At 40.8% G+C, this 15,618-nt stretch overlaps 6 protein-coding genes across 6 annotated transcripts; 4 read left to right on the top strand and 2 right to left on the bottom strand.

Moving 5' to 3' along the window:
• Nucleotides 1-531: 531 nt before the first annotated feature.
• Nucleotides 532-4,296, bottom strand: SEC31 (Sec31p; the record flags this gene model as incomplete). Its single annotated transcript, XM_018131037.1, has 1 exon — nucleotides 532-4,296. The coding sequence occupies one exon, from the start codon at nucleotides 4,294-4,296 to the stop codon at nucleotides 532-534; it is 3,765 nt and encodes a 1,254-aa protein (XP_017987075.1).
• A 632-nt stretch (nucleotides 4,297-4,928) lies between these two features.
• Nucleotides 4,929-5,186, top strand: COA4 (Coa4p; the record flags this gene model as incomplete). The annotated part of the gene is made up of 1 exon (XM_018131038.1): nucleotides 4,929-5,186. One exon carries the CDS (start codon nucleotides 4,929-4,931, stop codon nucleotides 5,184-5,186), a length of 258 nt encoding a protein of 85 aa, XP_017987074.1.
• Nucleotides 5,187-5,274: 88 nt separating this feature from the next.
• SCM3 (Scm3p) lies at nucleotides 5,275-5,916 on the top strand (the record flags this gene model as incomplete). The annotated part of the gene is made up of 1 exon (XM_018131039.1): nucleotides 5,275-5,916. The coding sequence occupies one exon, from the start codon at nucleotides 5,275-5,277 to the stop codon at nucleotides 5,914-5,916; it is 642 nt and encodes a 213-aa protein (XP_017987073.1).
• A 144-nt stretch (nucleotides 5,917-6,060) lies between these two features.
• On the top strand, nucleotides 6,061-7,176 carry CPR6 (peptidylprolyl isomerase CPR6; the record flags this gene model as incomplete). Its single annotated transcript, XM_018131040.1, has 1 exon — nucleotides 6,061-7,176. The coding sequence occupies one exon, from the start codon at nucleotides 6,061-6,063 to the stop codon at nucleotides 7,174-7,176; it is 1,116 nt and encodes a 371-aa protein (XP_017987072.1).
• Nucleotides 7,177-8,005: 829 nt separating this feature from the next.
• Nucleotides 8,006-13,183, top strand: RPO21 (DNA-directed RNA polymerase II subunit RPB1; the record flags this gene model as incomplete). The annotated part of the gene is made up of 1 exon (XM_018131041.1): nucleotides 8,006-13,183. The coding sequence occupies one exon, from the start codon at nucleotides 8,006-8,008 to the stop codon at nucleotides 13,181-13,183; it is 5,178 nt and encodes a 1,725-aa protein (XP_017987071.1).
• A 224-nt stretch (nucleotides 13,184-13,407) lies between these two features.
• BPL1 (biotin--[acetyl-CoA-carboxylase] ligase BPL1) lies at nucleotides 13,408-15,453 on the bottom strand (the record flags this gene model as incomplete). Its single annotated transcript, XM_018131042.1, has 1 exon — nucleotides 13,408-15,453. The coding sequence occupies one exon, from the start codon at nucleotides 15,451-15,453 to the stop codon at nucleotides 13,408-13,410; it is 2,046 nt and encodes a 681-aa protein (XP_017987070.1).
• Nucleotides 15,454-15,618: the final 165 nt, after the last annotated feature.

Here is a 15,618-nt window from a genome sequence, read left to right as displayed (position 1 = left end):
ACTTTTAGGTAAAGTGTTTAACGAAAATCTTTTCAGTATTGATTTCGTTAATGTTTTTTTTACACAAAGCGGAGAAATAATTCTTATCACCTTAGTGGTGTAGGGTTCCATAGCCTTAATAATGAAAGGTACCCTTCAAACCAAGAGCCTTCTTCTCTTGTAAAGATTAGCCGTGGGTAATCTGGATCGATGATCTACAACGCGATACATTAAATGCTATAGAACCCGTCTTATAAACTTAACCCCATTACCTGGTAATACTGATGCAGGAGGCTGAATTGTTTAGCTATTTTATCATCATCACGTGAATTGATTTTCGTCAGGACTTTGTTACCTTTAGGAATGTCGGTATGAGTTCTTTTGAGCCGTTAGTTGAAAGGTATCAATGGCTCTACAAGGCACTGGTATAATGAGATGAAGAAATTGGTATACAACATACGGCAACGGTATTGATCATTGGTATCCGTAGAGATGAATTTAAGTAATAATTGTAATTGTAATTTATATAGTACAGCGCTTTATCGGTCACGACTAATTAGAGGTAGCTTCTGCGAGACCTATCAATCTCTTAACACCTGTCAACCAGTTTCCTGCCTCCTGTGCGTGGTTGGTTGCAATATCGACATGAACAGCCGAGGCTTCAGAATATTTATGTTCTTTCAATAGATTGACGAGGTGGTGAAGTTTATCGACGGTAGGCTGAGTTAAGAGATCCTGCTTTTCAAGATGATTAAACAAGATCTTCAATCTCTTGTTACAGTCCTTTAATTGCTTTCCGAATTCGGCTGGAACCAACGGTGTAACACGAGCCAACTCTTCGCTGAGGAAATCGACTATTGGCTTGTACGCAGATGGCGTCTCAAATGTCTCAGGTGTTACCTGTGACGTTGGGGAAACACTTTTCTTAACAGGAGGTGGCGCTGTCTGTTGCTGCGGAGAAAATGCCGCGGCGCCGTTAGGACCTCTCTGCATTGAAGTGAGTAAATCATTCGCTGAACTTATATCCTTGCCGCTGACGTTCGTCTTCCTTGCCATTGCTTTTGGTGGGGGGCCAGGGATAGCTTTGGAAGGGGCGTGAACAGTAGGACCCTGTTGAGCGTATGGGTTAGTTGGCGGAGAAGACATAGCCTGGGAGGCTACTGGAAGTGGACTACTGCGTGGGTTTACATTGGACGTAGGGGGGGCATATGGGTTTGAAGGTGTAGAAAACGAAGGATTTTTCGCCTGAGGTGGTGCATAGGGGTTAATGGAAGGTTGCTCATTCAAAACAACATTTGGTTGAGCCAAGGATGGCCCTCTCGACAATTTAGATGGTGGTGGGGGGGGCATCGATGGTGTACTAGGGTTCGACGAAGCTCTGTTCAAAGGTGGCGCGCCCGTAGGTACGCTTGACGTGGAAGTAACTCTTGACAACGGTGGTGGTGGAATTGCTGCTGATCCAGGTTGGACACCTAGCTGATTAGCAGGAGTTACGGAATTTATAGGAGCGGTCGACACCGGTTTAGCTCTACTGGTTTTCTCCTTGATGATCTCTGGTAAATCATTCCAACCATTATTCGCATTTTTGTTCAAACGTGGAGTTTGTCCAGACATAACCCTGGAAGATGGATCGACTGCGGGTACTGGTGTATTCGAATTATAATATCCCTTGGAGTAAGGTGAAGCCGAATATGGAGTTGCTGCTGGGGACGCTGGGGTAGACATCATCGATGGTGTTGCATATGGGTTGTTGTTGCCTGAAAATGAGTTTACAGCGTTAGAAGGTGGAGCGTATGGATTGCCTGGTGTTGCTAACTGGACAGGAGGATTGCTTGGTGTATTTTGAGAAGGCGATACAGAAGATGGCGCATATCTGTTAGGTGGTGCAACAGGACCAGTTGGGTAGCTAGGAGCCCCGAACGTATTCGTTCTGCCAATTGGGGGTTGGAAACTTGAATTCAATGTATTTGAAACGCCAGGAGCAAATGCAGGTGGGCGTTCTGCAAATGGCTTAGCAGAGGTAGGGCCACCAATTGAAGCAGATGCTGCACCCATTGCTTGTTGAGAAGCTACGTACTTGGGTTTTCCAACGTTCGATTTTCTTTGAGGAAACCTTCCCGAAGCAATTAAAACACGTTGCCTTTCAGTCTTCACTTGAGGATTATCACCCGGTAAATTGTCCAAGAATTTCAATGCCAAGTCAAAATCACCGCTGGATGCAGTCATGTTAACGAACTCTAAGAATTTTGAGATTAGCTCATTATTAGTTAATTTAGTTTCGGGCCGCTCATTCAAATAATTGGATAACACGGTGAATCTCTCGACAAATTCAGTTAAACACTTCATATGAGCCTCATTCAAAGTGGCTTTTTCAGAACTCAACTTGTGTTCCAAAGCAGGCAGCTCTTTCAACCATATCGACGCAACCTTATCCAAGGAGTTACCTGCCAAATATAAAACCAAAGCATCCTGTCTTTGTTTATTTTCAAATAATCTATCACCCAATCTAACCAAAAGTTCATCTTTATGTTCTTCATCAACGTAGGTATTAATGGCCTTTACAATATGCTTCCATTGTGAAACCTCCACATTATCAACCAAGTCTTCTACATTTTTCTCTGCAATTGAATACAAAGTCCTTGCTAACGAGGAAGACTCCGCATACTTTGCGAAATACGCATTGTTCACGCGCTGTTTTAGAGTAGGATCATTAGAGTTCAAAGCTATCACTAGCGACTCTAGTAACAAGCCTTCTTTTAAAGTGGCGTTGACTGCCTTATCTAACTTGCCGTTTAATAAATTATCAGTTAAATTAGGCTTTGACAAATCCAATTGGAAAGAACCTTTAGGGGTAAAACCAGCAGTTAGATTATTAAAAAAATCACCTTGCTGATCTTGGGAAGATTCTACATCATCTTCATCCTTATCATCCAAAGACATGGCCTCCGATAAGTATGTAACTTTGCCATCCATAGACAAGCTTTCTAATAATGACCAGTCCTCTTCATTTGTACTGTCAATAGTGTTTGCTAATCTCTTGTTTATGATAGGTACAAAGTCCTTTGACTCTAATGCTGCATCTAGCATTGTATTCTTCTCAAAACCTTCAATGGATGGAGTTGTTATTGAAACACCTTTACCGTCAGCGGTAACGGAAACCAGCTTACCGCCGAACGCCCATTGCGCAGCTGCAGATCTGTTACCATACCATGCAGGCGCCTGTAGTTTGCTAATTGTGGGCTTTTCATTGGATTCATTTTGAGATACATTACTCCAAAATTCTGCTTCAGATTCCTGCTGTTTATATGCTGTCTCGTCCAAATCCAGTTTGTTTTCCAAATTTTGTAGCGTTTGGATCTGAATTTTGTTATCGAATGAGGCACTCGCAAACAACTCTGGGGCTTCTGGTGCAAACTTCGTTTTAAAGCACCAGTTCCCGCGAGTTGGATACTGAGTCAACTTTTGGCCCTCTTCAGGATTCCATAAAACACAAGTGTTATCACGACCACTTGAAAGCATGAGGCGCTCATCGTGGTGACACCAATCTAGAGAGAGAATACCCTTATTATGACCCTGCGACAGTACCTGTAATGGCGTGTTAGCATTTCTTAGATCCCATACAAGAATCGTAGGCTCATTATCGTTTCCAGTAGCAGCAGCAACCTTGGTGGAATTATTAGGATGCCATTCCACAACTGATAATTGGTTCTTTAACCCAGATGTAGGAGATGTATAACTTAGGTGAATAACCTCTTTCTTGGCCTTCAGATCCCAAATGGAAACATAGCCCGATGAACCCGCAGATGCAAACACATGAGCCAATGTCTGATTCCATGATAGTGATTGCACTTCATCTACGGGTGTCATTGCCTTACCGGGTCCAAAAGGACTATACCCCTGAGTAGACACCTTGTTTACATCCCAAACAAAAATCTCACTTTGGCTACCTCCTGAAACGAGCAAATTACTTTGTTTGCTGTTAAAACGAACCGTGCGAACCCCAGCTGAATGTTTCGCGATCTTCGCCGTAGACTTTTTTTCCACCGGGTTGAAGAACTCAACAACCCCGTTCTCTAACGCCCCCGCCAAAATTTCATTGTCCTTACTCCAATCTAAGTCGTTAAACTTTGCATCTGCATTAATAACAGCATCGGGCTTGCTATTATCTTTTGATAGAATCGACCAAAACTCAAGTGTTGATGCGCTTGAAAAGTCTGCATCTACCGTCCCTGAGGCAGTACCCGTAGCCAAGATCGGCAATTTATCGTGCGACCATGCGAAAGTAGCTGTACGAGGATATTCAATTAGCTTTACCATGATGATTCAAATCAAAATTTTCAGAACCTGTCTTTCAAAGCAATTGAAGTATCTTTTTCTGTTTTATTATACTATCTGTATAAACGACAACAAGTTGACAAGTAATAAACCGTGCAAGAAATCGGGGCTCATTAACGTGGAAAGTCCCGATTTGTTAATCTCTGTCCCACGCATCTTTTTAAGAAAACTTGCCACCCAAATTCAAATATCACTATATACGAATGTGTTACTTATATCTAGATAAAGTGCTTGGAGTGGTAGATTCAGTATGAGGTACAATGGGTCGAAAGAGTAGCTGTTGGATAGTACATTGATCTTAGCAGCTGTTTTTCTTGTGTGCTTTTGGTGGGCTAAAAAATTTTACTGTGTTTATTTTAAACTTAATGTGTATTTTTAACATCAAAACTAAATAGTGTCTAGATTCTCATTTTATAAAGTGTAGTTGCCATTATACCCGGTGAATCTCTGAAGGGTTCATTTAAATTCTAGTAGTTAATGCAGATTCCAACCAGAGCTTAATTCTTGTTTCGAATGTATATATTGTGCTTTCTATATTAGGGCTTTTAGTTTAAGCGTTTTTACTTTCATGTTACTTACTACACAATGCATAGAGAATACAATCGAATACCATTATGCTAGTAGCACAGAGTTCAGAGTATTATAAGCAGGCCCTAGAGGAGTATGAGGAATTGAAGAAGGAACGTGATCAAGAAGCATGGGATAAACGCATAGATAACACTGGTTGTTATGTAGAGAATATGGCACTACGTCTATGTCATGCCGATACAGGTGATTGGAGGAAATGCTTGCTAGAGATGGAATTATTCAAGAACTGCTGGAAGGAAAAAGGTAATGTCGGCAGGGTCCACACAGTGGATCGAGAAGTGTAAATTTTATTTTGTAATAGTTAAATCTATAATTTTTTAGTGTAATGAAAACGATCGAGTATTACTCAACCCTCACACGAAATAGGGTGCGATGATTGGCAAGAAGCGAAAGAGTGTAAAGCTAAAGCACCTTAGAGGAGCGCTGAAGGACTTGCTAGGTAACGAAGGTAATTCTCTGAAAGGTAATGACAGTTCAAGGTTATCGCTTAGGAATGAAAGCAAAGCTGAGGCTGTCACCGAGAAGAACGGCGTAATCTATATCATGTCCAAAGAAAGTCAATTAATACCGAAACTGTCAGATGCAGAGGTGCTGGAACGCCATAGAAGGGCAGATGAGAATATGAGGCAAGCTTGGGCTGAAATAATCAAGAAATACGAGGGTTTAGAGGATCAGGGCGATGTGGTTGATCTTACCACTGGAGAAATCGTTGAGGATAATGGGCACATACGAAATTTAACTACGGAAATTAAGAATGATGTGAAAGCAGGACAATACAAAAGTGCTCTCGATGATATTCTAGACGTTGAACCTCACCAGGATAGTATATGGCGAGATGATGAGTCGGAAGGTAGCGAAGAAGAAGAAGCAGATATTGAGGGGGAGGATGAAGAGACCTCAGAGGAAGAGGAAAGAAAGCAAGAGAAGGATCACGAGGGAGAAGATCAATCCCAAATAACATATAGTAACCCCGTTATAGGACTTCAAGATAAGACTTCAACGTCTGTTCATTGAGTCTTCCGATGTTTTTTCTAGTATGTTCCATAGCGAATAAATCGCGGGTAATTTTTTACCATATATAATGGCGAACAATACATTCTTCCAATATCCCATAACCGCCTGTGACGAGATTAAGAACCAATAAGCCGTAGTTTCATAATGACTGAAAGATTGAAGACCTTTTTTGATATCACAATTGGCGGAGAAGCTGCTGGACGTATTGTTTTCGAGCTTTACAACGATGTCGTCCCCAAAACCAGTGATAACTTCTATAAGCTCTGTGAGGGTGGTGCAGGTATGTGTAAGACCAAACCTGACACCCCACTATCCTACAAGGGTTCTATTTTCCACAGGGTAATCAAGGACTTTATGTGCCAGTTTGGTGATTTCACGAATGGAGACGGTACTGGAGGTGAGTCCATTTACGGTGAGAAGTTTGAGGATGAAAACTTCTCCCTAAAGCATGAGAAGCCATTCCTATTGTCGATGGCAAACGCTGGTCCAAACACAAACGGCTCCCAATGTTTTATTACTTGTGCGCCAACGCCGCATTTGGATGGTAAACACGTTGTGTTTGGTGAAGTGATTCAAGGTAAAAGAATTGTTCGTGCGATTGAGTCGCAAAAGACCTCTTCATCAGATAAGCCTGAAAAGGATGTTATTATTTCTGATTGTGGTGTCCTACCAAACGACTACCAAGTACCAGCAGATGCGGAGGCCACCCCAAAGGACGAATACGGTGACGACTACGAAACCACTTTGGCCGAGGACGATAAGGTTGACATTAACGATCTAGAAAGTGTAATCAAGGCAGTGGAAGCTGTTAAACACATTGCCACGGAACAATTTAAGAACCAGAACTACGAAGTTGCTACTCGCAAGTATGAAAAGTGTGCAGGATTTCTGCAAGAATACTTCCCAGAGGATCTAACACCGGAAGATATTACGAGGGTAAATAAATTGAAGCTGTCGGTACAACTCAACATTGCGTTGAGCGCATTGAAGAGTAAGCAGTATTCCAAAGTGCTTGCAGCCGCTACTGAAGTATTGCATTTGGACGAAGTCGATGACAAATCCAAAGCTAAGGCATTATACCGTCGTGGTCTTGCGTACTATAACTTGAAAGATCCCGAAATGGCACTTACTGACTTGGAACTTGCAACGTCTTACCATTCAAACGATGCGGCTATCTTAAAAGCGATTGACGATGCAAGAAAGCTAAGACAGCAACAACGCGAGCAACAAAAAAAGTCTTTATCTAAGATGTTTAGCTAAATGCAACATTAATATCTCGTTTTTAGGGCTTCCATATTTAGATAACTTGAATAGTATACCTGTATTCTAAATAATCTATATGCAATCTCTACTGCTGTGGTCTGGTAATACGTAACTTCAACAATCGCTACGTACGACATTGTGAAAAATTTTTTATCGGTGGCAAAATAGCGAAACTCAAGTAATTAATATTACTTATTGTTAGTGATTTACCAAGTGGAACCATACACGCTTCGTTGACCTAAAGGATTGAATAGAATTATTCTTTCCATAGTTCTGACTTACTGCCATACTTTTATTGTTCTCCTGTCGAGCCTTTCATTAATTTTCAACTGAAATTCTCTTGCATAAAGATTTGAACAAAACAAGTACAAGGCAATCAACAACATCTGAAAAAACGAACTAGGAGGTTATATTCCAATAGAAGTTGGGTTTATTTCTTTAAAGAAGGCCGCCTTTTTTGATTTTCATACTGGTAAAGCGTTCTCTAATCCAAGGTGACTGAGAATTGCCCAAGCAAGATCCAATTGTTGTGATTTCCATCGTTTTTCGAAAGTAAGGTCACACCAAACTACTTCATATATCCATTGAACGTGTACTACCATCTGACTTCCGAAGGTTAACGTAAGCGATTCTTGCTTTATTTTTGAGATTCATAAATAGGACCATAGCGGCACTAATTTGTTGTGATAGTTCCTTTCCTTCATTGATTATAGGAACGAAGTAGTTCTTTCGAAAGAAGTGACAAAATTGAAAAGAATATTAAAGACTTTATAGGAGACTAGTTTTCTGCTGCATTTTAAACACTAATACTCTACAAAGATAAAAAATGGTTGATTTTCCTTATTCTAGTGCTCCTTTACGTACTATTAAAGAAGTTCAATTTGGATTGTTTTCGCCTGAGGAAGTTCGGGCCATCTCGGTTGCTAAGATCGAGTTTCCGGAAACTATGGACGAGACTCAAATGCGAGCTAAAATAGGTGGGTTAAACGATCCTAGATTAGGTTCTATTGATCGTAATTATAAATGTCAGACATGTGGTGAAGGTATGAATGACTGTCCAGGACATTTTGGACATATTGAACTCGCCAAACCTGTTTTCCACATTGGTTTTATATCAAAAATTAAAAAAGTTTGTGAATGTGTCTGTATGCATTGTGGTAAATTATTATTGGACGAATACAACGAACTAATGAGACAGGCAATTAAAATCAAAGATCCTAAAAGGAGGTTTAATGCCGTGTGGTCGTTGTGTAAGGCAAAAATGATTTGTGATACGGAGGTACCATCTGAAGATGATCCAAGTAAGTTCATCTCAAGAGGTGGCTGTGGAAATGTCCAACCCAGCATCCGTAAGGATGGTTTATCTTTGGTTGGTACATGGAAGAAGGATAAAAATTCTGAAGACGGTGATCAGCCTGAAAAGCGTATAATCTCCGCTGAAGAAATCTTAAATGTTTTCAAACATATGAGTCCTGAAGACTCTTGGAGGTTAGGTTTCAATGAGGACTTCGCGCGTCCCGAGTGGATGATATTAACTGTATTACCAGTCCCACCTCCACCAGTACGTCCTTCTATTTCTTTCAACGAATCGCAAAGAGGTGAAGATGACTTGACATACAAACTAGGTGATATCTTAAAATCGAATATCAATGTCCAGAGATTGGAGATCAATGGTTCTCCTCAGCACGTCATACAAGAGTCAGAGTCATTGCTTCAGTTCCACGTGGCCACGTATATGGATAATGATATTGCTGGCCAGCCGCAGGCTGTTCAAAAATCTGGTCGTCCAATTAAATCTATACGTGCTCGTTTAAAGGGCAAGGAAGGTCGTATTAGAGGTAACCTGATGGGTAAGCGTGTAGATTTTTCTGCTCGTACTGTTATTTCAGGTGACCCTAACTTAGATCTGGATCAAGTTGGTGTTCCTAAGTCCATTGCAAAAACTTTAACATACCCTGAAATGGTCACACCTTACAACATCGATAGGTTGACACAGCTAGTACGTAATGGTCCAAATGAACATCCTGGAGCGAAATATGTTATCCGTGATAACGGTGACCGTATCGACTTGAGATATAGCAAGCGGGCTGGTGATATTCAATTGCAATATGGTTGGAAAGTTGAGCGTCATATTATGGATAATGACCCAGTTTTATTCAATCGTCAACCATCCCTACACAAAATGTCTATGATGGCTCATAGAGTCAAAGTTATGCCCTATTCCACCTTTAGATTAAACTTGTCAGTCACTTCACCATATAACGCCGATTTCGATGGTGACGAAATGAATTTGCACGTTCCTCAATCGGAAGAAACAAGAGCAGAACTATCCCAACTTTGTGCAGTGCCTCAACAGATTGTTTCGCCGCAATCGAATAAGCCATGTATGGGTATCGTGCAAGATACGTTGTGTGGTATTCGAAAGATGACACTAAGGGACACATTTATTGAATTAGATCAGGTGCTTAACATGCTATACTGGATTCCTGACTGGGATGGTGTCATACCTATTCCAACAATCTTAAAACCTAAACCTTTATGGTCTGGTAAACAATTGTTGTCAATGGCTATTCCTTCCGGTATTCATTTACAAAGATTTGACGAAGGTACTACCTTTTTATCTCCTAAAGATAATGGTATGTTAATAGTAGATGGTAATATCATATTTGGTGTGGTTGATAAAAAGACAGTTGGTTCATCAAGTGGTGGTCTTATCCATGTTGCGACTAGAGAAAAGGGCCCAGAAGTATGTGCTAAACTTTTTAGTAGCATCCAGAAGGTTGTGAATTATTGGTTACTGCATAATGGCTTTTCTATTGGTATTGGTGATACTATCGCTGATGAAAAGACTATGAGGGAAATTACCGAGGCAATTGCTATTGCAAAGGGCAAGGTAGAGGAAGTCACTAAGGAGGCACAAGCCAATATGCTGACCGCCAAACATGGTATGACTCTACGTGAATCTTTCGAGGACAATGTTGTTCGTTATCTTAACGAAGCCAGAGATAAAGCAGGTAGATCTGCGGAAGTCAATCTAAAGGACTTAAATAATGTGAAGCAAATGGTAAGCGCTGGTTCCAAGGGTTCTTTTATCAATATTGCACAAATGTCTGCATGTGTGGGACAACAGTCGGTTGAAGGTAAGCGTATTGCATTTGGCTTTGCAGACCGTACACTACCCCACTTTTCTAGAGATGATTACTCTCCTGAGTCAAAGGGATTTGTTGAAAACTCCTATTTGAGAGGGTTGACCCCTCAGGAGTTCTTCTTTCACGCTATGGGTGGTCGTGAAGGTTTGATTGATACCGCTGTCAAGACCGCTGAAACTGGTTATATTCAACGTCGTTTGGTCAAAGCCTTAGAAGATATTATGGTTCATTACGATGGTACCACTAGAAACTCGTTAGGTAATATTATCCAATTCGTGTACGGTGAAGATGGTATGGATGCCTCTCATATAGAAAAGCAATCTATTGATACCATTCCTGGTAATGATCTTGCATTTGAAAGGCGGTACAGGATTGATTTACTAAAACCCGAATATACTCTAGATCCCTCCTTATTGGAATCTGGAACCGAAATCATGGGTGACTTAAAACTTCAAAATTTGTTGGATGAAGAATATAAGCAATTGGTTATGGATCGTGCGTTCTTGAGAAAGATTTTTGTTGAAGGTGATCATAATTGGCCATTGCCAGTGAATATAAGACGTGTAATCCAAAACGCTCAACAAACCTTCCATATTGATGCAACAAAACCTACCGACTTAACCATAAAAGATGTCATTCTAGGCGTTAGGAATTTGCAGGAGAAGCTTCTAGTCTTGCGCGGGAAGTCTAAAATTTTACAGGAGGCACAGGAGAATGCCGTCACGCTTTTCTGCTGTTTATTACGTTCTCGTTTAGCTGCCAGAAGGGTTATAACTGAATATAGACTGACGAAGCAGACGTTCAATTGGGTATTAAATAACATTGAAGCTCAATTTTTGAGGTCCATTGTTCATCCTGGTGAAATGGTTGGTGTGTTGGCAGCACAGTCCATTGGTGAACCTGCAACACAGATGACGTTGAATACTTTCCATTTTGCTGGTGTTGCTTCTAAAAAAGTCACTTCGGGTGTTCCCCGTTTAAAAGAAATTTTAAACGTCGCAAAAAATATGAAGACGCCTTCTTTGACGGTCTATCTTGAAAAAGATTATGCTTCTGATCAAGAAAAAGCCAAGTTGATAAGATCTGCTATAGAGCACACAACTCTGAAGAGTGTTACTGTTGCTTCAGAAATCTATTATGATCCTGATCCAAGTTCTACTGTTATTGAGGAAGATGAAGAAATTATTCAGTTACACTTCTCCTTGATGGATGAAGAAACTGAGAACTCTTTCAAACATCAGTCCCCATGGCTTTTAAGGCTTGAATTGGATCGTGCTGCTATGAACGATAAAGATCTAACCATGGGACAGGTTGGTGAAAAGATTAAAGAGACCTTCAAGAATGATTTATTTGTTATCTGGTCGGAAGACAATGCGGAAAAGTTGATTGTTCGTTGTCGTGTCGTGCGTGATCCAAAAACTCTTGATGCTGAGGCAGAAGCGGAAGAGGATCACATGTTGAAGAAGATTGAGAACACGATGTTAGAAAGTATTACATTACGTGGTGTTCAGGACATTACTCGTGTGGTGATGATGAAGTATGACCGCAAAGTCGTTAATGAACTTGGTGAATATCACAAAGTTCCGGAGTGGGTTCTAGAGACAGACGGTGTAAACCTTTCTGAGGTTATGTCCGTTCCGGGTGTTGATGCTACTCGTATTTATACTAACTCCTTCATTGATATTATGAACGTTTTAGGAATTGAAGCTGGTCGTGCAGCTTTATACAGAGAAGTTTACAATGTTATTGCATCAGATGGTTCGTATGTCAATTACCGTCATATGGCGCTTTTGGTTGATGTGATGACATCTCAAGGTTTCTTGATGTCTGTCACACGTCATGGGTTCAATAGAGCAGATACCGGAGCACTAATGAGGTGTTCTTTTGAAGAGACAGTTGAAATTTTGTTTGAAGCAGGTGCAGCCGCTGAACTAGACGACTGTAACGGTGTGTCTGAGAACGTTATTCTTGGACAAATGGCACCAATTGGTACAGGTGCCTTTGACGTTATGATCGATGACGAATCTTTGATTAAGTATATGCCAGAGCAAAAGATATCTGCTATAAATGGCAAGGATGGTGGTTCAACTCCATCGAGTAGTGATGCTGGATTGGTTAATGCTCAAGTGGATATAAAGGACGAGCTAATGTTTTCTCCATTGGTCGAAGCGGGAACATCGGACGCATTGTCTGGTGGGTTTACAGCTTATGGCAACGCAGAATATGGTAGTGCTACTTCACCATTCGGTGGGTATGGTAATACCCCCACATCTCCTGGATTTGGAGAAGTTTCTTCACCGGGATTCTCTCCTACATCACCAGCATATTCTCCTACATCACCATCCTATTCTCCAACATCGCCATCGTACTCACCAACATCGCCATCTTATTCTCCAACATCGCCATCGTACTCTCCAACATCGCCATCTTATTCACCAGCTTCGCCTTCGTACTCACCTACTTCACCATCGTACTCACCTACTTCACCATCGTACTCACCTACTTCACCATCGTATTCTCCTACATCTCCTTCCTATTCTCCTACATCTCCTTCCTATTCTCCATCTTCTCCATCATATTCTCCTACGTCTCCAAGCTATTCTCCTACATCTCCATCATACTCTCCTACATCTCCATCATACTCCCCTACGTCACCAAGCTATTCTCCGACTTCCCCTTCATATTCACCAACGTCTCCATCATACTCACCAACATCTCCAAGTTACTCGCCCACTTCGCCATCATATTCTCCGACTTCTCCACAGTACAGTCCGCGGTCACCATCATATTCTTCAACTTCATCAAATACTAACAACTCAAACAATGATCACAAGAAAGATGAGAGTCACAGCTGATATTCTTGAAGATCATTGTGCTTCACAGGTATCCAAAATAAAAAAAATTGTTTAACCATAAAGAAAAACCATAAAAAAATCAATAAAAGGAGATAGATTTCTCGCTTATGAACTTCTGTATGTTATAGCACCTACTAATAAGTTAACGTGTATATGTATTTTAATGTATTGTGTCTAAATCTGGACTGTGAACAAATTCTATAGCAGATTTTGTATAAGCATACTTAATTTTTAGTAGATATTAAACCTCTAAATATATCGAAAGAATTTCCATCGGGCTGCAAACTAAAGGTGTTACCTGTATATTCCATGTCACTTCCAGGTTTCAGTTCTTTCGTAAGAAGTAACCCATAATCGGAGGTAATTCCAGTAATTTTCGCTCTTGTACTATTATGGTCTGTGAGAGTTACAATTTGACCGGTGTGTAACCATAGGCGATAGTATCTTGGCAATAAAAATTGAGTACCTAATCTTAAGAAACTATCAATCATCTTATCTAGACATTTCATGTATAATGCCAATAACTTCTCCTCTTCCACTTCTGGAATTGGTGACAACCCTAAGATAAATCTCTCTCTGTTTATAATTTCTACCCAAATCTTTAAAGATGTTGTTGGTGCTTCATTAGAAATGTTCAATCCACAACCTAATAGCAGGGTATATTTACCTGCAGCAAAATGCGTATTCACCAATAAACCAGAAATCTTGACATAAGCTTGCTCTGTCTCAGAAAGTGGGGCAGGTTTGGCATCCATACCCTTACCAACGAGTTTAATTCCATTACTATAGTAATATTCTGGAGTCAGAGCATACAAATCGTTAGGCCACTTCACTCTGACAGGAATATCTTCATAGCCAGGAGCATAAGATAAGATAGCCTCACAGTACGCAAGCGTGGACAGGTATTGCATAAAAACTATTGATACAGGCTTCTTTGTAAAAGGTGAATGCGATGGTACAGAAACACATACAGTCGAAGAAGAAACGCCTCTTGTACTGATCCAAGCATTATTACCACGACCTCTACCAAAAAGCTGGGTTGTACCCACGTAGAGGACCGAGTTATCTGGAAGCTTAGATAAAAACGTCTTGTTGTTGTCCAAAAGTGTACTCGTAGAAGACACAATTTCACCATACATCAAAATGGACCCCATTGAACAGTTTCGATCTAAGTTCGCAAAGTACTTCGAAATATTAAATCTTGGAGTCAAATGTGCAGGTGGGAGTTTTTCTTTCGCGTCACCAACGAGAAACCATTTAGTTGCAGAATCCGGATCTTCGTTCTTTAGTAACATATTGATCTTATCATAGTTTTCATAACCTCTTAAAAACCTTAACTCATCATTTTCTCCCTTGTGAACAATCACATTATCCGTTTCATTGTCCTTCAAGGAACTAACCAGTTGTTCAAGCAATTGAGTTTGATACAAAGAGCAAATAAAACCTGGAGTTAAAGCTGGGATGTTCAAGTCGCTAGTTTCCCCGTTGCAGCGCAAACCGGCCTTGATAAGCGCCATCCGAGTAAATTCTATTCTATCGGACTGATATTCCTTTAGAGTGGCCATTCTGCCTTTCAGATTCGAGTTCCTGGCCGATGGTTTCAACAGCGTTGACTCATACTCAAGATGGGGGCCAGATAATAGCACCTTACCTTTGCCAACATCACATAGCACAACTGCAGCTACAGGAGCTTTCTCTGGAGAATCAAGATCAGTATGATTCACTACCACTTCTTGATTGTACGTGGCAAGAATTTCGACATTGTCATACAGGTGAGCATCTACAAAGACTGGTCCTCCATTGAAATAGGATAGAATCTTACCAGCTCTACCTATATGTGATTGCAGAATAACAGTACGGGCTCCCATGTCAGAATTATAGCGGAATCCTGGAAATGCTGATCCTCTCGCAATACCTGGAAAGAAGCGCAAATCTCTGTTACCTTGGACTTCAATTGGCTTACCTATCTCAAACTCTACACGAGATGAACCAAAGTATGCCCCTGCACAAAATCCAATATATGTGCCTCCCTTAGCAACAAACTTCTTAATTAATGGAATGGACCTCTTGCAATGTTGAATATATGGCAGGTCTGCACCACCTGGAAACACTATTGCTGCTGTCTTACTTATCCAGGGCTCGGAGGCCAGAGAAACAGGTGAAATTGTAGATACAGCATAATATGGCTCTAAAAACAAGCGAAGCGTCAATAATGTTTGCTGCACTGCACTAGCTGCTGCGCCTGGGCCATCATACACTAAAACGTTCATATTGGCATACTAACAGTCAAAAAAACAAATCTGGAGTGAACTTAATACACTAATGAAAAGATATCAGGACTCAGCAGCTAAATAAACCACTACTTGGTTACACCTTCGGCGATTACCACAGTAAATTGTTGTTGGGACTTCTTTCCTGCCAGGAAGATGACATGC

This window comes from Eremothecium sinecaudum, chromosome III (assembly GCF_001548555.1).
Source record: "Eremothecium sinecaudum strain ATCC 58844 chromosome III, complete sequence".
In the NCBI taxonomy this organism is placed as follows: Eukaryota; Fungi; Ascomycota; class Saccharomycetes; order Saccharomycetales; family Saccharomycetaceae; genus Eremothecium; species Eremothecium sinecaudum.
This window is presented reverse-complemented; position numbering and strand designations above follow the sequence as displayed.